The sequence below is a fragment of the Pelmatolapia mariae genome, linkage group LG16_19, assembly GCF_036321145.2.
Source record: "Pelmatolapia mariae isolate MD_Pm_ZW linkage group LG16_19, Pm_UMD_F_2, whole genome shotgun sequence".
Lineage (NCBI taxonomy): Eukaryota > Metazoa > Chordata > Actinopteri > Cichliformes > Cichlidae > Pelmatolapia > Pelmatolapia mariae.
Genome location: NC_086241.1, coordinates 31,010,802 through 31,037,155, shown reverse-complemented (window position 1 = coordinate 31,037,155; position 26,354 = coordinate 31,010,802). Strand labels below are relative to the sequence as shown.

The window sequence follows — 26,354 nt, the reverse complement described above, 5'->3', positions numbered from 1 at the left end:
AGCAATACAACTGTGGGTAGGAGCTTTAAGGTTTGAGATGAATCTTAGATATAGAGTAGTAGTAGCAACAACAGAAAAATGAGGACTTGATTCAAAAGTAAAAACCTACTTTTAGCTTCAGTATTTCTGCATGGATTTTCCTTTTTTAAAAAATATTGTTTTCATGACCGTAGAACAGTCAGAGGTGTTTGTCAAGAATTTAAAAACTAAGCTGTATTTCGGGTTTAGAAGTGTTGTTTCTAAGCTCTTGACTGACTAATCTTAGATGTTTCTTGGCTTCTTTTTTTGCACTCAGCCTCAATAAGCTGAGAAAACCATGATTCCTAATGGTCATCCAAAACACAAAGATTTAAACGTCCAGAATGTTTGAGCAGAAATCTTGCTTAGATACACCTGGGCTGGTAAACTCCAGGGGCAGACAAGCACAAATCTATTTGTTGTTACCTTAAATGCACATTTAAAAAAGCAACTTCCCTAAACACAAGACATCAAAGTTTTCCCGAAACTGAATTAACACTGAATTGTCAGAGCCTCGCTGCACGTGCCTCACTGTTGCCTGGTGACTTTTTCTTTTTTTATGTCGTAATCAATGCAATTCCACCATACACTGATATAGAAGACGGTAGCAGTTTTACCAGGATGCAGAGATATAAGTGTCAGACAATTAAAAATTTCTCGGAGGAAGTCCCACGCTCGCTCAGTCTTCAAGTGAAACCTACACTATTGTCTACCAACTGCAAGGTCAGTGGTTTGATCCCCATGTGTCGACACATGCCGTCCCAGTGTAGATTTTACTTGAGGATTGAGCGAGCGTGGGGCTTCCTCCAAGAAACACATATTTTACCCCTAATGTATTTATCTGAGTGAGTGTGTGAACGTTAGATAAAAAAGTACTTAGCTATAAATATAAGCACTGTGTGATTGTGTGGTATGATGAATGGGACTGAGAAAATGCTGTGAGTATATAGATTTCATTTACATCAGCCTCATACATTGATTGTTTTTTATGGTTTTAATGGTTTAGTATTGCTTAATAAGTTTATATCATATTTTTAATGACAACATTTTATACTTCAATTTTGAAATAACCATTTACTTCATTTCTTCTTCTCCTTTTTCTGCCTTCACACCAGAAAAAGGAAACAGACAGAGCACAAAGTGATACAGAACATACAAATATTTATTGCATGATATAAAAATAACTTTTCAACAATAGCGAAATGTAAGTAGGACCAGAGTGTGAATGTGTAGAAGCGGTTACAGAGAGAAAGAGAAAGAAACAATGCAGCTGGAGGCACAGAGTACTTTAACTTCAATATACTGAGACTTCATTTAAAATAAACACAAGTAAGGATATCACAAAGCAAAGGAGTGTAATTCACAGAGCTTCACAAACAACAGTAACACCACATCCCAAGTATCCATATTTAACTGAAAGCTACTTTAGGCTGCTCCATTGTCACAGGTGGTCCGACCAGATAATACAGGAAAATGAAATTTGGAATTTCTTTAGTTTATTCCTCAGGTTCAACTAATGCATGTGTGTATGTGTGCAGTTCTTTTAAAGTCTTAACTTTTTAAAAATATTTTCGTTTAGTTTTCAGGGCCTGACGGTCTGACATGTTCTTGGTGCTCTGTTATTTTAGTGCAGTCCTGCAGTCTCACAACCGAGCAATGGCTGAAGCTACAGCAGGACAGAGCACGCGTGGCCAGTGGCGAGTGCTGATGTCTGATATTAAAAGACCACTGCACAGAGGACATTGAGCTTTAACTGTTAACGTTTGGTCAGCGCGTGTCTGATATGCTGATTTCTTTGTGAAGTAATAAGATACTATCAGACACAACGAGGACATCATTTAAATGAAAACTTGGATTAAAGCTGCACAAGAGAGAAATTTAGACTGTGAATACAGTCCTGGTGTATTTGGTAGAAACTGACTGTGTTACTCAAACTGACCAAAAACTTCTTGCTTTGAGTTGTAGTAATGATACAGACTTGTGAAAAGGGAAGTGTTGTGCCACTGCCTTTCTCCTACTCACTGCTCGGGTTTTTTCATGAGCTGCTTTGTAAGTAGAAACTTTCGTACATTTGCTTTCCCATGCAGTCAAAAGATGAGTATTATTAACTATATAACACTTGCATGACTGAACTCCACAGTGCCAGAAACTGCGGTTTCCTCCTTCTGCTGTTCGGACTTCGGAGTGGCACTTCCTGTACCTGAGCAGAACATCTGCAGTGTTGTGGAGTTTTTCTGGTTCCACCTTAAAAGTTTGAGGGTTTCATTGCGGAACGTCCTGTCCAGCACATAGTACATGATGGGGTCAGTTGAGCTTCTCAGTGCAGCAAGAAGAAACAGGCAGTTCTTCAGCTAGAGAAGGACAAGAAAACCATCATCATGCCAGATTTCCACATACTGTGGGACATTTTTACTTTCAATCTGTATATGAAAAGCAGTCACCTCGATAATGCCGGAGAATGGGTGGCAACTGGAAGTTTCTTTGGTGGGGGAACATTGAAGGGGAGTTTCATGGACCAGAGAAATGAAGATGGGTTTGAAGATATGGTGCGGCAGAAGGCAAACAGAAAGAATGACCTGTGTGGAGTTGGTTTTTTAAAATTTAATGAAATATGTGAAGTATATTGAAAATTTATTTGGCTCAAGAGGTGGGGATTAAGTGACTAAACAATAACATTATTTTAAAGTATAAAATTACTCATAGCCACCTGGATGACCACAATGTTTCGGAACACCCTGCTCAGCAGTCTCTGGGAGGTTGTGACTGGTGTGTTGCGACGTGAGCGCCGGATATGCCTCAGCACCGTGACGTAGGACAGCAGCACCAGCAGGTACAAAACAAAGAAGAAGGCTGTAATGACCACAGTGGCAGTTTGAGACAGACGGCCTCCGAGTTCCACAGCAGGGCTGTAGCACACCTTCCCACGTCCTGATTTGTCATTTTTGGTGGTTTGGTTCATAGCCTCGTGCACTGCGTAATAAACAGTCACTGGCACTATGCTCCCCACTGACATTAGCCACACCGTTATGCACACGACGTTGGCGAAGGACACTTTTTTGAGGCTAGCGAAGAAGGCGTGTGGCAGCAGGGTGGTGCAGGCGCTGGGCCTCGAGGCGTGGGTGTTCTGGATTAGGGACGCAAAGCGGCTGAGGGCCACCCAAGTGAGCATCATTAAGCTTATGTAGATGTTAATGTGGAGCACCGGGGTAATGCCGTGCAGGACGAGCTGACACAGGACATCATTCAGACCCCAGACCAAGCCTTCAGCATAGTAGGCTGCGAGGAAGGGCGTGGTGATGGACAACAACAGATTGGATATACTCAGGTGGCACAGATACATGTGGATGGGGGAGAAGTTGGAGATGCACCGCAGGAACACCCAGAGAGCGAGTGCATTCCCTGGGAGGGCGGTGAGGAAGAGGAGCGCATAGAAGGAGGGAAGGAAATGTAACGTTGCAGCAGTCGGGCAGAGGGAGAAGTTACAGGTGGTGGACGAAGTGTTTTCTGATGGAAACGTGCCCTCCATTTGATCTAGAAACAGATGTTAGTAAGCTGGCTTTTAAATCTTGTTGACATCAAGGCTTCCTGAATTGTCAAAACATTTTTATTTACTTATTTTTTAGCAAAATCAGACTTGACCATTACTTCAGAATGTCTATGAGGAACTTTGAGTCTATTCAGTGACAAAGCTACAAAATCAGCAGCTCAGATAGTCAGATGTTATAAATATAGACTTGACCAGAAACCCTTCTTAACTGTACACCGTAACCTGACGTGCAACTAAACGTCAGGTGGGCATAGCCCGCAACCACTCTGAAGGTTGCATGGAAGGTTGCAGCACAGGGTTAAAAAGAGTTTAAGGTTTCCAGCTGAAGCATAACTCAGGCACAGCATGTGTCCGAGTGTGATAGGTGTGGGATCATGACAGTTCATGATATCTTAGTAACCCACTGCAGGCTAGCATGTTATTGTTTTAGTTTTTTTCTGGGTGAGAAGCTAACCTCTTATGTGTTATGTGCATGGCATGTCAGTGCACTGGTGTCTGTGGGTGCAGAACTCCTCAAGCCAACATGTACTTTCTCTAGTTGCATAGTTTAACTTACTTAATCTTTGATATTTTGTTACAGTTCTGCTGTGCATAGATGTAGATGTAGCAAATATTATACAAATTAAAACTAAAACATGCAAATTAATATTGAATTACATTTTTTTTAATTGTCAGGAGGTTAAACAAACACTCCATTTTCAAAAACTTTGAATTTTCCGTCAATTATTTTACAGTTCAGGCTTTAAAGGGTTAACCTGAGCTTTGCAAGCCGTCTAACTAAATTTGTCGTCTTATATCAGAGTCATATGGTTAGAGAATGGCCAATACTGAAGTGTCAGGCTTGTAAAATAGACACATTTTAATGCATGTTTTACAGGGATGACTGGAGAAACTGATATGCTCCTCTGTAAAACACCATAAAGTATTTAAAGAAGTTTATTAAGTAGGTCACAGAGATGACAGTTTCCTGTAGGTTTAACACTTGATCAGTGAGGACATGATGATGCTCTCCAGTCTTAACTTGAATGTCCAGCACTTCTCAGTACAAGTTGTTGGAAAAGCAGCAAAATTGGCAGCAATATTTTCTTTCTTTCTTTCTTTTTTTCAAAGTGATAAAATGTAACATTTAACAAATTAAGTGCACTTGACTAACACAACATTGCACAGAGATGCGTTTGGCTTCATGATACATACCAATAACGGGTCCTCTGAGATGTTTCAATAAAAGGCTGTAGGCATCAGATGGCACTGCCCCATGTGAAGTATTCTGAGGGTAGAGTAGAAACGGTGGTTTTAACAGCAGGCATGACACGCTGCTTCTCTGCAGTGTCTTCCTTGTTGAAGTGGCGCTTTATTGTAAATGGCAAGTTGTCGGTGGGGTGTGGTATTTTCGTAACTTATTCTGTGTTTTGTCTAGCAGGCTTCCTCATTTAGTTTCAGGGTATGCTGTGTAGGACTTGAAAATAAGGAGCAGTTGTGTGTTGCATGTTAAGTGTTCAAATCAGTGATTCAATTTGATATTCACTTTTAAATAAAAATAAATAATTTTCTTTCATTCAAATTAGTTTCCATCTTTCTGCTTATTTACTCATCCGTTCATCTTTTCTGCACACAATGTTTGGCTTGGGTTGCAAAAATGTCTAAACACTGTCCCTTTTCTGCCTTGGGGTGGCGCTGTTGTTGTAGATGAGAAACAGAAAGAGTTATTTGGTTCTTGAGTCCCTATACACACTTCCCTTCCATAATAAGGGACACGCTGCATGATAAACATTGATTAGCACAGGACTATTTATATCCTACTTTATTTAGAAAAGCACAATTTGATACAGAACAAACTTTGAAAACAGACTTCTGTAAATGTCAGAGCTTTTCTTAATACGTAAAAGGCAGTTTGTCCTGTGAAGAGTGGTATTTATCAGTGAAGCCCCATGCTTTCACTTCAGTAAGCGTTTCTCTGGGGTTTTTTTCTAATGCTGTTGTAACTATCATAAAGTTCAGGCTTTGATCGAGTCTGCAAAGTTCCTGTCACCTTTCCTTCACTTTGTCTTCAGCGTGTTTTGTTAGTGACGTATGGTCATCTGCAGGGTCACACAAACGTTTATATTTAAACAGTGTTTGACAAATGCTTTGATAAATGCAGTGAGGGGAAAAGAGTATTGACTTGTTATCATGTTTCTATCTGTGTAATTGTGGTTTGTGTCTCTCGTTTATCAGTGCTTATACTAGATTAATGCAGCATATGGGCGTGAAAGGAACTGCTCAGTCCCCGATTAAGTTCACAGTTTCACTCGAGCAGTATAGTATGAAAACATCAGCTTATGTAAAAAAAAAAAAAAGCATTAAAGTCCAAGTGGTCCTGCCTTTGATGGACTTAAGTATTTTTATTTTTGCTTTTTTTTGTCACATCTGGCAAAGTTAAACACCCCTAGCTACGTGTGTATGTGTGTGTGTGTGTGTGGTGAGGGGTTGCTACTGCTACTTTGCCCTGTATCTTTGAAACTATTTGAATTCAAACATCAAAACAATGCTGATGATGAAAACTCAAAATGTCTGATGGCACACAAGTACATTCAAGTTTCTCTATAATAAGAAAGGACATATTTTTTAATTTGCAGGATTACTCGTAACATTAAGGACGGATTTACATGAAAAAAGTTTCCAGAGGTGGGGCTCAGGAATTTTTTGGGATTCTTTACCATCGAAGACAACACATCCACAAACCCAGTTACAGAAGAAAAGATCCACACTGGTACAGAAAACAAAACCCACAGTAACTTGCGGGACCACCAGCTTCAGTGTTCCTGTCACTGAGTGTCCAAGTTTCTGGTGCAGATAGATATTCCTCTGTCGTTCCAAGTCTTATATATTGAGGCTCAGTGGAAAGAGCCCACTCCCATCATGACACAAATGTTTACTCACAGGACTAATCATAGACCCTACAGTGTAACAGAGCCAGTACATTTCCTCTGCATAAAATAATGTAAAGTCGTCGTAAAACTTTTCAAAATAAGCCTTAGTTCAAAGGTTTTTCTTAGGTAAGCACCAAGTAAAGGCGCACACAGGCAAGAGCAGCAGCTGCCCTGTCGCGCTCCTCTTCTTCTGCTGGCTTCTGTCATATTTACATGTTGTTTACGTCAGTAGAGTTATAGCTCTGCTGTGTGGGGATTTATAAACCGCTTTCTATCTTTGTATTACTAATTAGACTGGTGTTTGGCTGTTCTCTGTCAGTCCTCCCATTTCTACTATCCATCTCGGCAGTGGAGCTGCTCCCACTGATGCCTGTAACATCTCTTAAGCAGATCACGTTGTTCACCAAGCGCAGCACCTCCTTCCTCACTGAAGAGGATAACAGGAAGTACATGACAGGGTCCAGGCAGCTATTGAGGGCAGAAAACAGCAGAGCCACCTCGTTGGTTTTGTCAGCGACACACATCCAGAAACACGAAGTGTTTGTGATCTGCGTTTTTATGTAAAACACTCTGACCACGTGATAGGGCACAAAACAGATGCAGAAGAGAAAGAGGATGAAGAAGGACTTCTTGGCGGTTCGAGTGTAGCGAGTGGAGTTGGGCAGATCTGGATTTGCTTGTGACGTCCTCAGCAGCTTGAGTGCGATCTTCCCGTAGGACATCATCAGAGAGATGAAGACTAGCCAAAAGAGAACCACCATACACATGTTGATGTAAGCCTTCCACTTTGTATTATCCAGCTTCTTGTAGTGGAAACACCTGGATACAGGAAATACATTTTGTCACACAAGTTGGCCACTTCAGATCTTTGACTTTAACAGTAAGGTAAAAAAGAAGATTTAAAGGTTTTACCAACCTGCCCACATGAGGAGAGTCATTCTTTGATAACACCATCACTGAAATGATACAAGTGGGCACAATCCAGACAATGGCACACAGGGCGAAGCTGAGCTTTGTGGAGCAGAGTTTGCGCTGCATTCCTACACTTTGGTGGATCTTAAAGTAGCGATCCACACTGATCAGCCCTAACAGAGTGATGCTAATGTACATGTTCATGTAGAAGAGGTTGCCCACTACTTTACACAAGATGGGATCCAGATTCCATTTGTCACCTTGGCTGTGATAGAGTATCCTGAATGGCAGACAGACCACCAGCAGCAGGTCTGCAAATGCAATGTTAATGAGAAACACCCGCACAGAGTTCTTCTTGGAGTGGACGCAGAAGAAAACCCACAGAGCCACCAGGTTCCCGACTAGACCCAGGATGAAGATTATAGAGTAGCTCACTGCCAGCGGGACCTGCAGTGTGTCGTCATCTCCACACGGGTCAAGGGTTAAGTTTGTTGTTTGGTCCTTACAGGAGAAGTTTTTTGTCATGGTGACCTTTTTCAGGGGATTGACAGTCCTGCAAACAGATGAGGGGAACACATGGAATAATTTGCATTTTGGGAAAGGGCTGTCATACGTACAGGTTTGTGGGTGTGGGTGTGAGCATTAATCTGCCCTGTAAAACACAATCTAACCATCATACCCTCAGGAACTGGAAAGCCCTAGAAATATGTGAATAATCTGTCCAGGATTTCTTTGGTATCTTTTGAACATTACTGCAGCCAAGCAGTTTTAAAATGATGTCTATGTACTCAGGCAGTTTACTTCAAGAGAAGTATATCAAAAGATCAGTAACTGAAATGCCAGTAAAAGGAAACTGCTTACTCTCCTCACAGCTCAGCGCGATTGTGTTGCACACAGTGTAAAAAAAACAAGGAACTTGTCAAAACACTCACCTAGTTATTGGAGTTCATTAAAAAAGAAGTATGCATTTCTTTCTTTGTGTAAAGGGCTGTGTGGACGGTGAGGATCAGTTCCAATCTCACACGCATACACACTTATAGTTTTTGCAGTCTTTTTGTCTTCCTCTAAGGTACTCCAGGATATCCCTGTAAGTTGAACGTGCAGGAAAAATCCAAATTTGCCGCTCTGAAAAAATGGAAAAAGTTCCTTGTGTTATCTCATGTTCGATTTTCTCCTGTAGTCCAACTCGCGTTGAGCAAATACTATCGTCACAGAACAGTACTGTGTAGACTCAGCTTCTATTTTTTCTTTTTCTTTTTTTTTCTTTTTGGCTTCCCTAACTGTCCTATCTCACTTTCAAGATAAGCGCCTGTCCACAGCTGTGCAGTCAGAAATGCTGAAGTGCAGAATGCGGTAATGTTGCACAGAGGAAATTTCATACTGTGGTCGGCCCCCCTCTTTTCTTACGAGCACCATACAGAAGCAGAGAGAGAGAGAGAGAGAGTGAGAGAGACGGTGTAGGCCTTCTGATTATACACATGAGGGGAAATACTCACAGGGCATGCTTCACTTGTGTACAGTATGCTTTCCACCTTGGACTCTGGCTATTGGAGGAATCTGCAGAGTGTGGTCAACTGTGGTAATTCCCCCCCCCTTTCAAAATGGTATTTAATGTCCTCACATGAGTTAAGATTTTTAGAGAGAATTTAGAAAGGTCTGAGCAAAAGCAGAAATTTTAATACTCCGTTCAACAGCTACCGCACAGTAAAACTGTTTCTGTCAACTGTTTTTCAGATCTGTATCAGTCCACATTAAACCACAAAGTAACACTATATCATAGAAGGGATGCTGCAGATGACCACAAATGTTAATGAAATGAAATGTGAAACTAAATAGTGTGCAAAACTGCTCGACTGAAATGTTGCGGTTGCATTACTTGATGCTTTGGGAAGAAAATACCGATCTGTGTTTTCATGGCGTGTGACGACAGCATGATCAAAAAAGCAAAAGTAAACGTTGGATTTAAAATAACTGGAGTTGTATAAAGACACTACAGCAAACTTCCTACTCTGATCTTCCCACACTCTCAGTTATTTGTGTGTGGCCATGGTGGGTGGTGGTTTGGGGTGTGTCTGGCTCGTGTAATGTCTGTTATTTATAGGAGAATTTTACTCTTTAATTTGCTAAAATCTCTGTTTCCTTCTCCGTTCTCTCATTCTCAGCCTCACTGCGTGTTGCTGGCATCTAAAGAGAACTCAGCTCCAGTGAAGCTGGGCGGGTTCGGAGTGGCGATCCAGCTCGGAGAGTCAGGACTGGTGGCAGGAGGTACAGTAAACACCACAACACAGCGGGATTCTCCCTGCATGCCTTGTCACCATTTGTTTAGGGAGATTTTTATTTTTTCTGACTTGTGGGAAAAGTTCCACTAAGATGGGATCAAAGAGACAGAACACGTCTCTGCTCCATAATTGAACTTATTGTTAAAGACACCATTTAAACACTTGTTACATAAGGGACACAGTTTTTATGACTCTTGTGACATAAAGAAGAACTGAGAAAAACACATAGTTATGACACATATCGATATAATTTAGAGTGACTTTCCCAGCATATTATATATAAATACTTTACTTTAAATTATGGAATATGATACTCATGATAACTGAGCGTGTACATTCATCAGTACATCATTAATAGGATCTGCCAAAAGTTTACTGGACATATTTTTTATACTTCCAATTTGACTGACTGGAAACAATTACAAGCTGGAAATCATTTGAATTGTTTATTCATGGATTCCAGTTTATAAATGAACAACTTAAAACTGCAACAGGCAGAAACCTGTCCTGAGCCCCAATGACCATTCACAGAGACAGTGCACTCCCCTGGGTGAAAGTCATGGTTTTAAGTCATTAAGCTACCACATCTCACTGGTAAAGAAGACTGGTTGCAGTGAAATAGTCAGTGAGCAAAAGTGAAATGACCAAGATGCTGTAATATAAGATATAAGATATTTTGGCGCCTCCTTTATGTTCTTGAGCAGAGAATACTCTGGAGCGTTCTTTATATAAGGAAAGCCGATGTTGGCAAATCAATTCTGTATTACTGTGTTACTCTTATGCGTTGCTAATATGTGGATATTTTTTAAAATTCCAACAGCTGTTAAACCCACAGATGATTTGTAAAAATTATGGAGCTTCATTAGTTGTGTCCTGTGTGAAACACTTTGTAAGGTGGGTTTATCAGAGTGAATTAATGATTATAGTGTAACTCAATTTACATAGTTTTCTCCTCATTTTGGTGTTATTTAGAATTAATTTCACTTCAGAGATCCTAAATGCTTTAATAAAGGTGAGATTTAAAGTGTTTTCATCTTAATGATGTTAGTTAAAGCACAAAAATATGAGGGGACTGCAGAGTGGGTAATATTTGTTAATATAATAATGCCATTTTTAAGTTGTAATGAATGAATTGCAATGAATGAATGCTAAATGAGTAATGGGGGAGCTAAATAGCTTGCAAAAGACAACACATTGAGAACACATGGATTTCCGTGGTGCATCTTTAGGAGATCATACTTTCAGCACATCGTGCTGTCAGGCAACCTGGGTAATTTCAGTCAGGAGCTGAAAGTCCTTTCCTTCACATCTTTTCTTGACTTTGTGATATTTTCCTCTAAAGTTCAAGTTAAAGGCTTTTATGAAAAGACATAGGATGCAATTTTTTGTTTGTTTAAAAGCAGCCTTTCTTTTTAGGCTACCTCACCTGATCCAACCTGAAAGTGTACCCGGTCACAGCCCTAAAGCCTTAAAACATAGGAGGAGGTGCAGAATTCCACGTTCCGTCAAGAGCACTTAATACAGTTTAACACTCATGACACTGTGTTAAGATGGTATCAGTGTTTGTTCAATGATGCCAGAAACTGACATCCAACTTGACTTTTAAATGGAGAGCTGTCACATGGAAATTTAATCATTTTTGCTTTTTAAGAATTCATCGTCAATCTGTACACACTACGCTTAAGGTATCAACTTGGTGAAAACATTGTGTACCATACCTCAGCTAGAAAAAGAAAATCAAGTCTGAGTAAAGCTCAAACTTTGAGTCTCTGTGTGGGAGTGTTCACGGCGGAGGGAGGCTTCCTTTGTCAGGAGGCATACTGGCAACTTCCTTTATAGACTGCTGATCGCAACCACATCTTGCAGATTTGGAATCAGTGTGTTGGTGCCGTTGCTAATTCTGACCAGACATTGATTTTTGTGCTGGTTATTTCAGTTATTTCTGAGTCAGTAGTAACTCCTGTGCACAGTAACTGATGTCCCGTACAAATGAAGTACCAGTTTTATGAGTCAGATTTTTTTCAGCATCTGTCAAATGCAGATGTGTAAAAAACTCAGTTGTAGCATTTCTTAAAACCTTTTAAATTAATTAATTTTATTAATTAATTTTAAATTAAAAGTCTTTACTTGGAGAGAAATGCACTGCTCAGCTGGTTAACTGCCCATTTGACTGTTGAAACCAAAGTAATTAAACAGTTTTGCAGCATTTAAATTGCTGCAACTAACTTGGGATAACATCATAATTTTAGTTTCACTCTAACAAAGGACAGATAATGCAAGTAGTAGACAGTATCAGCTACTGAGAACTTGTAAGAAATGTAAGAACACTGCACATTAGAAACTATGTCTTAGTTTTAAACCTGGATGAAAACCGTGCGCTTCCTAGTTTGCATCAAAATAGGAAGTCACCCAAAGTAAAGTATCATTTCCTCTTTTCAGTTGATTGTGAGACATTACTTTCTGGTAGTTGGTAATTAGGGAAAAATGAAGGAAATAAAACTTGAACTACTTCCTTTTCAATTTCAGCAAACATAAGAATCGAAATGATTAGAAAACCAACAAGGAAGTCTCGCTGTGCGTGTTTTATTGTCAAAATGTTATCATTTTGGAACTGTTACCTGACTTGCATGCTCTGTTTGTAACTCCAGGTCGCGTAGGAACTCCCCACTTTATGGCCCCAGAGGTGGTGAAGAGAGAGCCGTATGGTAAGCCCGTGGACGTGTGGGGCTGTGGCGTTATCCTCTTCATCCTCCTCTCGGGGTGTCTCCCTTTTTATGGCACCAAGGAGCGTCTGTTTGAAGCTATCTGCAAGGGCAAATACAAGGTCAGGGTCCATTCAAAGTACGGCCACAGTCTGAGCTCCGCTGTGTGTTCCTTATAAATCCTACAAAGACGAGAGCCACCACATTAAGAGCAAACACTGTAGAGGTGGATTCATGCCTTATCTGGTAAATGTTTCAAAGTTCAGTCTCCTATTAAACTGCTCTAGAGCATTAATACTAACATTCATTAGACATTCTCTTTAATAACAGCATTATTAATACTGGATGGAGCAGATGGCTGGACCTTCCTGAGCCTGGGTCTGCTGAAGGTGTCTTCCTGTTAAAAGGGAGTTTTTCCTTCCCGCTATTGCCAAGTGATTGCTTCAATTTAATTCAGTTCAATTCAGTTGTATTTATACAGTGTCAAATCACAACAACATGGCCTCATGGCCCTACTATTGTAGGGTCTTTACCTTACAAAATAAAGGCGACTGTTGCTGTAATTTGGCGCTATACAAATAAAATGGAATTAAATTATTTTTATGGAAACTAATCCTGTACCAAACACCCAACTTCTTTTAACCTGGAACTGTTGTCAAGTTGTGCATAATAATACGAATACCACTGTACACTCGTACATGCTGAGAATATGATTTTGGCCTTTAACTTCTATCTGTTGGACTATTCACCTGTTTCTTAAAATGTTTTTTATGCCTGTGAAGCAACCTAAACCTTTATGAGATACTGGGCAATACAAATACAACTGAATTGTATTCCGTTGTATTTGACAACTGAATTAACAACTGAATTATATATGTAATTCAGGTGTGTGTGTGTGTGTATATATATATATATATATATATATATATATATATATATATATATATATATATATATATACTATCACACCCCACATAAATGGCCACTGGAGGGATTGCAGTATTTGGCTTCATTTATTATCCCCAGAGACTGCTGTATGTATAGCACAGGGACAAATGGATGATTTCATATTCCTGTTTTGGTATTTTCGTGTGTGTAGATGAATCCCCGCCAGTGGAATCACATCTCAGAGAGTGCTAAGGACTTGGTGAGGCGTATGCTGATGCTGGACCCCGCTGAGAGAATCACAGTCTACGAGGCTCTTAACCACCCCTGGCTCAAGGTACTGCAGGGCACTGAGAAACATCTCATGGTGGTTGGCGCTGTGAGATCTTAAAGTCTTTGTGTCAAATCTGATATAGTTTGACCATTATGCTGGGCTCCATTTTATCCCTTTGAGGAATAGTAAGCGTGCACTGACATGTATCCAAAGTTTTGACTTCTGTAAAACTTTTAGCCTTTTTTTGACACAAGTGGAATACTAATGCCACGTCGCCTGAAGTCGTCACGCAATGATCAGTCAGCTCTTCAAGCAGGAAAGCAATGACAGGAAGTGCCGGCTCAGTGGTGTTGGTGCTTGTCATGTGTTGTCAGAGGAAGCTTTTATTGTGTCTTCTTCTGTGGGCAAGGATGGAGGGCTACTTAAAAATGATTTCTTGACAATTCTGCCAAGGGACTTGGAATTCATCTGGAAGTGGCCTGACACATCAATCAAATCTCTGAGTTTTAAAGGACACCCCTACTTTCAGTGTTGCATTTTAGTCTGTTATAGGTGTCCCTGATTTGCTAAAATTTAGACACATCAGTGTTTGTCTGAGAGATCGAGCTGGAGCAGTGCAAGACTCTGTTTAGTGTTGATTACGTTCCCCTTTTTAACAGAATGTCACACAAACCCACACAGTTGTGCAGTGCATGAAACCTAACCTGAATTCTTCATTTTACCAAATTACATCAGAGGCAGTGAATCAAAAATGGATCTTCTGCAGTGCTTCTTGTAGCGTTTGTGTGGCAAAACTCCCACTGCAGCTTTCTGACAGCCTGACGGCAACACAAACACTGTGAGGCAGCGCCATGTGGCTAATTAGCCAGAACCACGTTATTTAATAAGGTTCTGGCATAACGTTTTTGTTTGCAGCAGCCTGTCTGCAAGTGATGTTACTTTGTGTGATTTATTGTTCTCATCAGAACAGTACCTGATAAACATGCTACAGCTTTTGTTTATTTGTACCTTTAACCTGTTTCCACATATAATCTGGAATATAGATTTAAAAATGCACATAGGTTTTTACACCTGAAGAGTTCTTTTTGGAAGTTGCATCAGAAAACATCCAACCACATTTTGCCACTTATACACTCCAAAGTCTGTTGAAAGATGTTGAAGACATTTAATTACGCTCCAGTTCAGCGATCTGCTCCTGCTGTGCATCTGCCATCACACGTAGAGTTTTCAATGAAACACAGAAGAGAAGAACAGAGTGCATATGTTAATAGAGCAGCAAACATCATAACATATTGTAACATAGAAGTGATCGAAGCTGTAACAGGCCACATTGCTGCAACATGTGGCTAATTTTCTTGAAAGCCTAAGGTTTGACTGCAACCACATTACTTTAAATCATGCTTTAGCCTTTAACTGAACTTTCTATTGCAGTGCATTGTGGGTAATGTAAGTGCTAGTTTTGAGGGAGGAAATGTTTGGAATAAAGAGACTGTCCACCATGAGTCTGGGAAAATTTCAAGAGTACAAAATTAAATTATTGGACAGTTTTTATTAGATTTGCAAGAGAACAAGCCCTCATCTTCCCAGGTGGATTCTTTATTTCCTCAGAGTATGAACACTGTGCAGATTGTGTTTACACAAACTGGGATCTGTGGGTTAGCTGGTCTTGCTTTGATCCCAGTGCATTTTACTACCATTTATATCTGCATAACTGTTTGGGGGGGGGGGGGGGGGGTTGTTCCTTGTCCTCCAGGTACAGACAACATTTTAATTTCAGGTGTGAATGAATTATTTAGTCCATACATAATGCATGTCCTTTAACACACCCTTTTTCATTTGACCTTCTCTGACTGGTAAAAGCCCACTGCTTTCAAAGTGTAGTGTCCAATAAATGCTCCATGCTATAATGACAGCGCCAAACATGGCTCAGCAGAACTCTTCAGTAGAATCATCCCAGTGTAAGAAGTCAGTTTAAGCTCGTGTAAGCTATTTTCCTCTCTGTGTTTTCTTTCTAAGGAGAGAGATCGTTACGCCTACAAAATCCACCTGCCGGAAACCGTGGAGCAGCTGAGAAAGTTCAACGCCAGGAGGAAGCTCAAGGTTTAATATTACAATATCATATTGTAATGTTCAAGACTTCTGTTCATGATATCATCTCAGTGTGTATTGATGATATACGTAGCTGGGGCCAAAGATGCATGTGCTCATGTTCCTGCTGTGGTTTCAGGGGGCCGTGCTAGCTGCAGTGTCCAGTCACAAGTTCAACTCCTTCTACGGAGATCCGCCCGAGGAACTCCAAGACTTCTCCGATGATCCCACATCCTCAGGTAGACAAAGACACAGAAGTCAAACTCTTCTTTGTTGTCTTTTTGGCTAAATAATCACACGTTCTCCCTCTAATTTCCTTCCTCTTTTTTTCTCTTTTTTTCCTCTTTTTGTTTGAGTTCTCCTTTCTCTGTAAGGCCCTGTGCAGGTTATTACAAGAAAGTTTGTGCAACAAGCTCTTAAATATACACCAAAGGCAAGAGCTGTAATCAGAGGATCTACTGAGTATCTCTTTATGAAGATTAATAGTCTCATACAGATTCCAGCAACTGAAAACACAAATAATTTCCAATTTAGGCAGTGTTAAACTCAGAGGCACTTGTGAAGCAACTGCTTCTGAATGTTTAAATGTTGATGGCAGCATATGCACAATGTTTTCATTTTTTGTGTATTTTTCTTAATGCTTCCCACATGCTAGGACTGCTAGCAGCAGAACGTAGGTACCTGTTTGTTCTCTCTGTGCTGTGCTTTGTGCTTTGTAGTAGTTTGTGTAGCCCTGTCACCATAACTGCCTTTGCCATTTGATATGTTGTTTCACATTTAACTGCTAAAAGCAAGTTTGTTGTGGCCATTTTATGCCACCTAAAATAAATGATTAGATGTTGTGTCCAAGTCTTCAAATGGTAGTGCCAGTCCTGCTGTTTATTCTGGCATGATCCCTGAAGTGTAGTTATTTTTATATTACAAACCCACACTTAAACACAGGAGCTGTTATAACAGTTTAGAGGTCATGCCCGTGTATGAGGAGTGATCACAGCCTTACCTGATATCAAATTTGTCCAGTCTCCTTTTAAAAAATCTTCTTGTGCCCCTCCTGTAAGGCTTGTTCTGCCCCATTGCACATGTATGCATTGTGCGCTGTGTAGTAAATTCAACTTAAGTCTTGTAACTCTGATAAGTAGAAGAAACTAAATTAGATTCTGTTTTTGAAATAGATTTTTTTTCTCTAAATGAGCTGTGCACCTGCCCACTACGATAATCTCACGCTGAGGGACGAGTTCACACAGACTGATGATCTTAAAGTAGAGATGTGCTAAATTTAAAATCGGCCAAAGTTTTGGTGGCTGAGGAACTGAACCGTAGAACAGTATTGTATACAAATGGAGGTCATTATTGTGACAGACCTAATCGAAAGTGCAGCCAGGCTGAATAACTGAGAAACTGTTTTGGCGTTTGAGAGGTGTGCAGATTTGCTGAGTGACTGATGGACTTCTGACGTGCGTGCTTTGCAGGTGCTGTGTCTCAGGTGTTGGACAGTTTAGAGGAGATCCACGCTTTGACGGACTGCAGTGAAAAAGATTTAGATTTCCTCCACAGTGTTTTCCAGGACCAGCATCTACACACACTGCTCGATGTAAGTGTCACACAAGCAGCAACACAAGCAAATGAGTGATTGTCAACACTTCACTCTAACAGCTGGAACAGTGGGGGATGGTGTGTTTTATTTTTGCTGTTGCATTTTTCCATTAATAGTTGTTTTTTTTTTAAATATTATTTATAAAAAATGAAACTTTAATATCATTTTCTGGTATTTGGTTTACAGTTGACTGTGCGTCATTAACTGTAAGGGTGGGAGTTTTGTGCAGATCGCACAATGATGTGTGAACTGAGCCTAAGCTAAAAATAGACATTCAGAACTAGCTCTGTTCCAGGTCATTGTCACTCAGATGATTATTCCAAAAGCATGCACAAATATTAGATGTATAGCCAGAGGTCCATTTTATTTCAGTTGCATCCCCTTATTTTAAAGAGTCCACTGTGGTTGCCTTTCATAGCCTACAAATCCAATGTTAGGCTGTTGCAGTGCACGGAAACTTCTGCACCCATTCTATCGCACATGAAGCCTGATCTAAAGATGTATTAATAACCCTGTAAATGTGCTGAAAACAGTGTAATGGCTGTGTCATGTAGCCATGGCCAAGCCTGACTGCAAGCAGATTTTTTTTCGATACTTCAGTAAATATGTGGACCTGTTTTTGGTTGTTTTTCTTCTTTACTTGCATTGTACTTGCTGTAATTTTACTGGCTGACAGAAATTCATTGTTCTATCCTTTCATCTCCACTTTAAACAGCTGTCGTGCAGAAACATTAGGGATTATTCCACTTAGTGCTTTCAAGGAATCTTAGGTTTAGAAGAAATCCTTTAATACACTGCTCAAAAAAGAATTCAGGAACACTTTGAAAACACATCACATGTAAAGTACAGTGTGTTAATACACAGAAACTGTTGATAATCCCAGCTACTCCTATGAAATCATCACTTAATATTACAGCTGTGTTTTACTGTGAAACAATTTCCACAGCCTCTTCTTACAGGTGTTGTTAACAAAGACCTTTTTAAAAATATGTGTTTCTTACTGCTACATAATCATGTGTTATAAACTTTATTACCTCTTTATTCTGCTTCTCGTCTGTGAGTTTGGTTTGGACAGAGCAGCCACTCTTTCTGCAGTGAGGGGATTTGGAAGGAGCCTCACGCATGAATATTAAAACCTTTTTCTGCTCATTTCCAGCTCTGCATTTTTTTTTAACTTCGGCCTCTGATAGTGAAGTTTTGCATTATTGACAGTTCAATTTAATGTTTTAGGGTCGAACAGCAGGTGCGTGCAGCGTCTGTGGTCAGGGACAGTACTGTATTATAAAAGGGACAAGTCCTCTCTGTGACATCATACACAGGTGAGTGTAGAAAAAAGTGTGTGAAATGGATCATTTAGAGCAGACAGAAGCGTGAGCTTTTGACGTACAGCCATAACTTGTACAGCTATGGCTTTCAAACTTACATGTTTAATATAGGCATGAACTTTTGTAACAATAAATAAAAGACAGAAAATAAGGAAAAGCCTAACAGGTCCACTGTAAACATGCTTTGGGTTTTAGGAAAGCATTTAGTGCCCCCATTCCACTACTGTGATGTACCTCACAACCAGTGTTTTTGGAGGGGGCACAATGTCTTTGTGGAAATAACCCCTTAATAAGATTCAGTCATTGCTTGTAATATAAGGCATAAATAGCATCTTTCCACACACGGGGATGCTCTTTCCTCTGGAGGCATTATGAAAAGGTCATGTTGTTTTTTAAGATGTGTCCTTAACACAGCAGCAGCAGCAGCTCGCTCGGACTTGACAAATGGTCCAATTGCTGCTTGTTTCCGTGACTCAGGGATGTTGACAGAAACATCTGAGCCGTAGGTGACAGCAGCAGACCATGACCTACAACTGGTTCGCCACATTCAAACCGTATTGGGTCACAAAATCGCAGCACAGAGGCCAGACCACGTTTAAGATTTAGTTGGACTCCGAGCACATCATTTTGCCTCTGAGGCAGCTGTGCTTTCTCTTCCTTTGATCCACTTTGTTTAGTCTGATTTCTGCGCTGTAGTTTGTTAAACTGAAAAAGCTGGTGTGAGCGGTGTTTTTATAGTAAATGAGGCACATCATTAAGTGAAAGATAATTACAATGAATATGAGCAAATGCCAGTTAATGTGCTGTGTGTTGAGATTTATCTCAGCTACTTTAATACACATATTTCTGCATTTAAAACAAATTGGTTAAAATCAATGGGAGAATTTAACTTAGGATTTGACTCCTTGGCCAATTATGTGTTTAGCTATTTTCACTCTAAAGTGCAAGTGTGGACAAATTTTTAGATACACTTCATCATTTAAAAGACAAACTCTTGTAACTAATGGCATCCCCTTAATATTTTTTCCATATTTAGCATGGCCACCAAAGATGGTACCCTGAATTTAATATCTTCCGGAAAACCATTGAACTTTTATGGGGATTTCCTTCCACTTTGGAGCTAAAAGAGGCCACCCAAACACATGAGATATCAGTGGAAAGCCCAGGATGTCCTCTATTTAGTACATCAGGACTTAGTAAGATAGCTCAAATAAGTCAAAAGATATAGACCAAAACCAAATGTCCACAATGTGACATAAATGTATAGGCTGGTTCTCGGGAGAATATTTTGTAGGACCACCTTTTGCAGCAACTGCTCAAGCTGTCTCAGCTTTGAAGGGCAGCGTCTCCAAGCTCCAGTTTTCAGAGTAGGCATGGTGTTCTTTAATTTTTTCCTTCTGTAAACACAGAGCTCATCTGAAAGGTCAAAGGCTCCAGTTTCATCTCATCTGACTAAAGGACAGCCTCCCAGAAGCTTTTGGGCTCATCAGCATGCATTTTGGTGCATTCCTGGTTTTGATGTTCATTAGTGTTCAAAATTAAACGGATGGTGTGATCAGAACACATTGCTTCATTGGTTTTGGATGATTTCGTTGCTCTTGTTCAATCATCCAAACCATGCTTCTGATCAACCTGGTCTTGCATTTCCTCTTGAGTCCCAGGAGGTTGGCCACAGTCTCATTAACCTTCTAATTTGCAATACTATTGTCAACTTTGGTCACAAGAACATGAAGCTCCTTGGAGATTGTCTTATGGCCTTTGTCTTTAACATTGCTATCTACAGAACTCGTCAACCAGCTCTCTCCTTTGCTTTCTCTCATCCATGTTCACTGTACACAGTGATATCAAACTACAGTTGCATGTTTTTGCCTTCAAATAGGCCGTACAGCAGCATTTGTTTTGATAATTGTACTCTATTACATCCCAAAGATAATACAGGTATATATTCGATAACTGCTTTTAACTGAACCATTTTTCAGGAGAAATGAAGCATTGTTTCAATGAGCTGTAAAGGTGCTTTGAATATACAGTTTCCAGTCAACAGTGCCAAGCCCTTTTACAAACACTCTGTGTTGTAAGCAGCTCAAATACAATAACATGAAGAGGTCAAACATCAGCTGCTAGTGTGTAACGGCTCTGCAGGCAGCTGTGGCACACGTGTTTAACATATCACGTTTTCTCTGTTCTTTACACCGAACAGTACCTGGATGTACCTTTAGCCTTTTCCACACATGCACTGCAGCACTGGTCTTTTTCTTCTATCACGTATCCAACAGGGGTGCTTGTGAGAATGCAAATGGCTCATGCAGACTGATTGGGCAGGTGGTCTTTAACCTGCCAGCTCCCAGGTCCATGTAATATTCAGGTCTATTCAAGCTGCATCGAGCCTGCTCTACCCTGACGGATTGTTTCCAGGAGTGCGAACATGGGTGGGTGGACGGGTCAGTAGTGTTCGTGGGAATTATGGTTAAAAAACTGTGTAATTGTTTTCTTTTTAATGTTTGTAGGCTCTCAGTACCTCCATACAAAGTCATAGATGTTTTTGACTGATACACTGTTGGAATTTCTTTGTACATTTTCACCAGATATTGTGAATTATTTTGACCATGATACTTGTTAAAACCTAAAGTCATGAGAACCCTCATTTGTGGCAGGCCAATATTGGCTTACATTAGCCAAAAATTCTGTTCCACTTTGTGTTTTAGTCAAATCTTAACACTAAATCACTAATGTCCTAACTCCCATATGATGGTGTAGGGTGGAGGAGTGGATGATTCAGGGGAAACTCCACAGTTATAAAATAAAAAAGTATAAATCCTTTAGTGTCTCTGTCGGGGAGCTGTATGGAGTGTAGTAAGTGGTGTTTGGAGATGATGACTAAGTAAAATGAAATGTGGGGGTATGGATTTATAAAGAAGTGACACCTTCCTGTGTCATGCTCAGCTGTCATGGTGGAGGGGGGTGACGCAGGCAATAGTTTTTCGACATGTTCTGGGCATGACGTGTAAAAGCTCAAAAGTCAGCAGTCATTTGTTCTCTGCCTCATCTCTGCTCAGAGATGGCTCTGTGGTTCAAGTTTCTGCAAACATATGCTCATCTCAAAATCAATAAGCTGCTGCATATTCCAGTCACAAGTGATGGACTGTAGTTCCATGAAGCAAATTACTTGAAATGGGCTGAGATGAGGGGAGATACTGGACTTGCACGGGAGTTATTAGAGGAAAAAGGGGGATGCTGACGAGAAGGTGTTTGTGTGTGTGTGTGTGTGTGTGTGTGTGTGTGTGTGTGTGTGTCCTGTAAGTTCTCCTTGTAGCTTGAGCAGGGTGCAGGAGACTTGTGGATGTGTGTGTGGCAGTGTCAGTGGGATTCTGGGTGCTGCAGATCTCTCCTGTTCACCCCGACTGAGGAGGGGGAGTCAGGAAAGGACAGAGCATCATAGGCCAGCCTCGGTCATTGAAAATAAACAATGGCTGGTATTGTCGGGCCTCAGTGCCATTCACAGCAAGCGCACCCTTCATCACTGTATGCGCGGCTCAAAGTCGCCTGCACATCGAGGGAATACACAAAATCCTGAAGACGGTGAACGGATGGAGCCTCCTGGCTTACAAAACTCATGTCTTGTTTGCGATCTGTTGGCTGTGTTTTTGTGACACTACACTTTCTGTCTTTTGGGTGAGTTTGTTGTCTTCTGGTTTTTTTCCCTTCTTCTGATGTGTTAGCACAAAGAGTTTTGTCAAGACATGCCTCAAGCTAATTCGAAGTCAGCCCGACATCCCCCAGTGTGTGTTTCTGGCGTTTGACATGTATAATGAGGCATTTTAGTCGAGTGCATTTGTATTTGTCCTTTTTTTTTCCTCATGTATCAGAAACTCAGGCTTTCGAGCTAATGGAGGCGAGGAAAAGGAAGTTACCCTCAAGAACCTGATGTCTGCATTTACTTGTCACTAATAAGTGACAAGTAAAGAGAAATTAGGAAATCACACTGTTTCTCATCATAAAATAAGAGCCGTCGTTTGTTTGTCGTGGCTGTTGCCACATGCACACGCCGTCACGAGATCATGATCGAATATGTGCCTGTGTGTGACAGCTGTAACAGTGAAATCTGCATCTGTGCACATATCTTTGAGTGTCTGGTTGGTTGGTTTGTCTTTTGTTACCCTTGATTCAGACTGCGGTCTTTGCTACACTTTTATGTAAAACTCCCTCAGAGGTCAGCTCACGATTGCTTAACACTCAACAAAAGCAGAAAGATGTTGAAAGCATGAGGACATGAGCGCAGTAAATATGCGTAAATGCTCAGTGGCTGCGGACGGCGTGTGGCACGGCACGCACTCGTGGTGCCAAGCACCATTCAGCCCTCAGGCTTTGGAGTTTATTTCAGGAGCCTTGGGTGGGTTTCCTGAGGAGTGTGCTGTTTGTCTTTTGAGGAGTTTGTTCAAAAAGAATTGGATACAAATGCACTCTTGAGATGTGTGCGTGCAATCTGTGTAGGTTTCTTTTGGGGGGGTTTTTGGGTTTTTTCTGGCGATGTCAGGTTGTCACAGCGGCACAGGCATTGGAACTCTACCTAATGTTGTAATCAGCATCTTTCTCCCCATTATACTGCTATTCACTCACAGTCCCTCCTCTCCTACGTCTCTCTTCCGTTGTCTGCCAGCCCTCATCAGTCCAGTTTAGAGGACTGATGTCCATGTGTGGATGAGCCATTAGAAACTTACAGGAATGTACCAGATGTGTTTTACAGCTCATTCATTGCGATAGCTGATGTTTTCTCGTTTCCCCCTACAGCTCTATAATGGAAAGAAGTCACTGTTCCCTTTTATAGAACTAAAATTAACACTGCATTCCATGATTTGAGTGTGTCATTACTGAGCCTCACCAACGCTACAAATAAAGGCTGTCCTTTATTAATATGTATGTGGAAACATTGTTACCCTGTGCAAAAAAAACAAGTGCATATGTAAAATTGGATTTATGAAACATGCACACCAGCCTGTTGTGCCTACCCAGGCTTTTCTTAACCACCTGAACCAACAGGTTTGTGCATTCAGTCTACATACCATATGCATATTTCCACACTTCTATTTCTCTATATAGAGAAACAAATTAAACTGGAGGTGAAGCGGAAACAGTGATGATAATGTTGTAAGAGAGAAGGCTGCACCACTGAGACAGGAAGGCAGGAGAAAGTCAGACTGAAGAGACTGAAACAATTATCCAAAGTGGATGCCAGAAGAGGCACAGCTTTGTGTTCCCACTGGAGCCATGGCATTTGAAACCAAAAAATAAGGCAAGGCTCTGATTGAAACAAAGCAGATCTGAATGTTGTTTCCCCTGAGAAATACTCAATGTGGCTCAAGTGAAAAAGCCAAAAGTTCGGGCTTCATGCTGCTCTAAGTGCTGCAATTCAGATTGGCTCTATATCATCATCTCAGGTGCAGAGCTCTGGCTGTAAACATATAAGCCCCACCCACCTGCTAAAATGTTTAGCCTACCTGGGATGGCCAATCAGAATCAAGTTTGCTTAAGGGAAGAGGAAGGGAGCTAAAATGGATCATTTCAGACAGACGATGAACTGATGGGCTGCACTAACACCTGGAATTAGGTAAAAAAGGATTATTTCAAGCTGTGAGTCATGCAAAGCTACTCTAGTAAAGGCCATGTTAAAAATATGGAGTTGAAATGAGCATAATGGGCTCAATTTAAATACAATTAGAACACCAGCCAAAGAACACCTGCATGTCTTCCTGTAAATTATTCAGAGGGAAATTAGGATTATCACTGTTTAAAAATTATTTTTTTAGAAATATAAATAAAAATATTTTGGGGCTTTTTTTGTGATCGTGAACCAGAAAATAAGAATCTGAGGCAGCCGAGTATTTAGTCGCACAACTTCAAACTTCAGTTTTGGGCATGTGTAGCACCACAGACGACTTCTGTTTGTGCATTTCACCCCCCTCCACGAAGGCACGTTTTTCTTAAGACAGCTGCAGACACTTTTGATTCAAACTAGAAGCAAAGTGAATGTCGCTACATGTACTTGGTGTACAAAATGCAAAAAGATTTTTTAGGTTAATGTTTATCATCGTGCGCTGCATGATGTCGTCTGCTGTCGTGGTTGTAAGAGGGAGAACAGAGCAGCGTTGAGTCTAGGGCTGGTACAAACACAGTTTGTCTGTGACTCTCAGTGTCTGCCTCCGAGAGTGCTTTTCTTTGTACACATTATGCAGCCTGCTCATGCACTGCAGAGCAGGTTAAATGAAAACTACAAGTTGCTCCTCAAACATCACATTGTTGTTGCTTTGTATATGATTAGAGCTGCTTTCCACAGCTGTGGTTGTCTGTGTCTTTTGTTCCAAAAAGCCACCCTCTGCTTTGATTTGAGCTTCAGCTGCTGCTTTTGTTTGGACTGTGTACAGGGCCACTTTTCTGTCCAGACATGCAGTCTCGTTAATAAACATCGGCGATGCAGAGCAGTGCTGTTTATTAGTCAGAGGATTTTTATAAGCTTGTGTCTGTTGTCTTTCAGTCAGAGTGATGAGGAAACAAGGTTGTGGCGGTTTTAGGACGGGGGAGGCAAACTGTAAAAGTGGCATTAGCACTCAAGCTTACGCTTTTTCATCGAAACTGCTTTAAGTTTAAGTGTTACATCAATTTTAATTTTGTGTGCACTTGATGCAGCCAAAGAGAGATGTGGTTGTTGTTGCTGCTGAAACCTTGTGAATTTCTACTCATAAAACTTGGAAAGGTGTACTAGTTGAGCAGTTTTGTGCACATACGCACATTGACCGTGTTCTGATAAACATGAAGACTCTAACCATTTTCTGGGTTTAAATATAATGTATATAATGTGTTTAATATAATATATAAAGGGGAAAAACAGCCTGAAGAGCCTTAGTAAGGTGTTGGGCCACCGCCTGCTGTCAGAATGTCTTTGTGCTCTTGTTTATTAGTGAATGAAACATCAATGTTCCTAAAACATCCCCTCATTCAGTGGTTTGTTGAAGGAGCTGGAGAGCAAATCTAAAGGTCAGAGGATGGAAGTGGTTGAATGGTTCTAAGGTGCCACACATTATTTTGCGAATGTGTGCTGTTCTTGTGGATTTCGCCTCTGTCAGTGCGCCCCAGGGCAGCTGTGGCTACAATGTAGCTTGCCATCACCAGTGCGTGAATGTGTGTGTGGATGACTGAATGTAGTGTAAAGCGCTTTGGGGTCCTCAGGGACTAAGTAAAGCACTATACAAATACAGGCCATTTACCATTTCGCTTAGCCTTGGCCACAGAAGACATTATTCAAAATACATTTATCCATTCTTATTTGGTCTTTGAAGAGTTTTTCTTTTATGTTGTCGTAGTGTTTCTTTTTGTTTTGTTTTGTTTTTTATTAATATGGTTTTCTCTCCATATCTTATGTGTCTCTATACACTGATCAGGCATAATATTGACAGGTGAAGTGAATAACACTGATTATCTCTTCATCATGGCACCTGTTAGTGGTTGGGTTATGTTAAGGATTCTCTTGTCCTCAAAGTTGATGTGTTCGATGCAGGAAAAATGGGCAGGCGCAAGGATGTGAGCACGTGTGTGACACGGGCCAAATTGTGATAGCTGGACAACTGGGTCAGAGAATCTTCAAAAGTGCAGATCTTGTGGGGTGTTCCCAGTCTGCAGTGGTCAGTGATTAAAAAGTGGCCAATGTGGTCCGATCCAACAGATGAGCTACTGTAGCGCAAATTGCCAAAAAAGTTAATGCTGGGATTTTTGTTGTGGTTGTTGCTCTTTGTTGGTGTTTTTTGTAACTCGTATATGTATATTAGAACT

General features: G+C 40.7%; 3 protein-coding genes across 18 annotated transcripts in view; 1 reads left to right on the top strand and 2 right to left on the bottom strand.

The window, feature by feature from the left end:
* caska (calcium/calmodulin-dependent serine protein kinase a) overlaps positions 1-26,354 on the top strand; it is a 170,229-nt gene that overhangs the window by 107,025 nt on the left and 36,850 nt on the right. For 10 of the 16 annotated variants that reach the window (XM_063499152.1, XM_063499148.1, XM_063499150.1 and 7 more), the window contains exons 6-12: positions 9,549-9,651; positions 12,314-12,489; positions 13,467-13,589; positions 15,543-15,626; positions 15,754-15,853; positions 16,270-16,287; positions 17,084-17,205. In XM_063499152.1, coding sequence (XP_063355222.1) covers positions 9,549-9,651; positions 12,314-12,489; positions 13,467-13,589; positions 15,543-15,626; positions 15,754-15,853; positions 16,270-16,287; positions 17,084-17,205 — 726 coding nt within the window. The remainder of the gene's footprint in view (positions 1-9,548; positions 9,652-12,313; positions 12,490-13,466; positions 13,590-15,542; positions 15,627-15,753; positions 15,854-16,269; positions 16,288-17,083; positions 17,206-26,354) is intronic. The other 6 variants (XM_063499153.1, XM_063499149.1, XM_063499154.1 and 3 more) reach the window with 1 other exon arrangement.
* LOC134645769 (probable G-protein coupled receptor 82) lies at positions 1,222-4,874 on the bottom strand. The gene is made up of 4 exons (XM_063499357.1): positions 4,760-4,874; positions 2,726-3,549; positions 2,460-2,594; positions 1,222-2,369 (listed from the first exon to the last, which is right to left on the bottom strand). The coding sequence occupies exons 2-4, from the start codon at positions 3,542-3,544 to the stop codon at positions 2,127-2,129; spliced, it is 1,197 nt and encodes a 398-aa protein (XP_063355427.1). The 5' UTR covers positions 3,545-3,549; positions 4,760-4,874; the 3' UTR covers positions 1,222-2,126.
* Positions 5,461-8,584, bottom strand: LOC134645696 (probable G-protein coupled receptor 34). Its single transcript, XM_063499237.1, has 3 exons — positions 8,319-8,584; positions 7,391-7,939; positions 5,461-7,293 (listed from the first exon to the last, which is right to left on the bottom strand). The coding sequence occupies exons 2-3, from the start codon at positions 7,909-7,911 to the stop codon at positions 6,732-6,734; spliced, it is 1,083 nt and encodes a 360-aa protein (XP_063355307.1). The 5' UTR covers positions 7,912-7,939; positions 8,319-8,584; the 3' UTR covers positions 5,461-6,731.

Excerpts from the sequence above, each read along its gene's own strand:
- LOC134645769 (XM_063499357.1), bottom strand. The coding sequence starts at position 3,544 with ATGGAGGGCACGTTTCCATCAGAAAACACTTCGTCCACCACCTGTAAC. Across the intron at positions 2,595-2,725 it reads GAAACATTGTGGTCATCCAG|GTCATTCTTTCTGTTTGCCT; the intron begins GTGGCTATGAGT and ends AACTCCACACAG. Across the intron at positions 2,370-2,459 it reads CATTCTCCGGCATTATCGAG|CTGAAGAACTGCCTGTTTCT; the intron begins GTGACTGCTTTT and ends GTCCTTCTCTAG.
- LOC134645696 (XM_063499237.1), bottom strand. The coding sequence starts at position 7,911 with ATGACAAAAAACTTCTCCTGTAAGGACCAAACAACAAACTTAACCCTT. Across the intron at positions 7,294-7,390 it reads GACTCTCCTCATGTGGGCAG|GTGTTTCCACTACAAGAAGC; the intron begins GTTGGTAAAACC and ends TCCTGTATCCAG.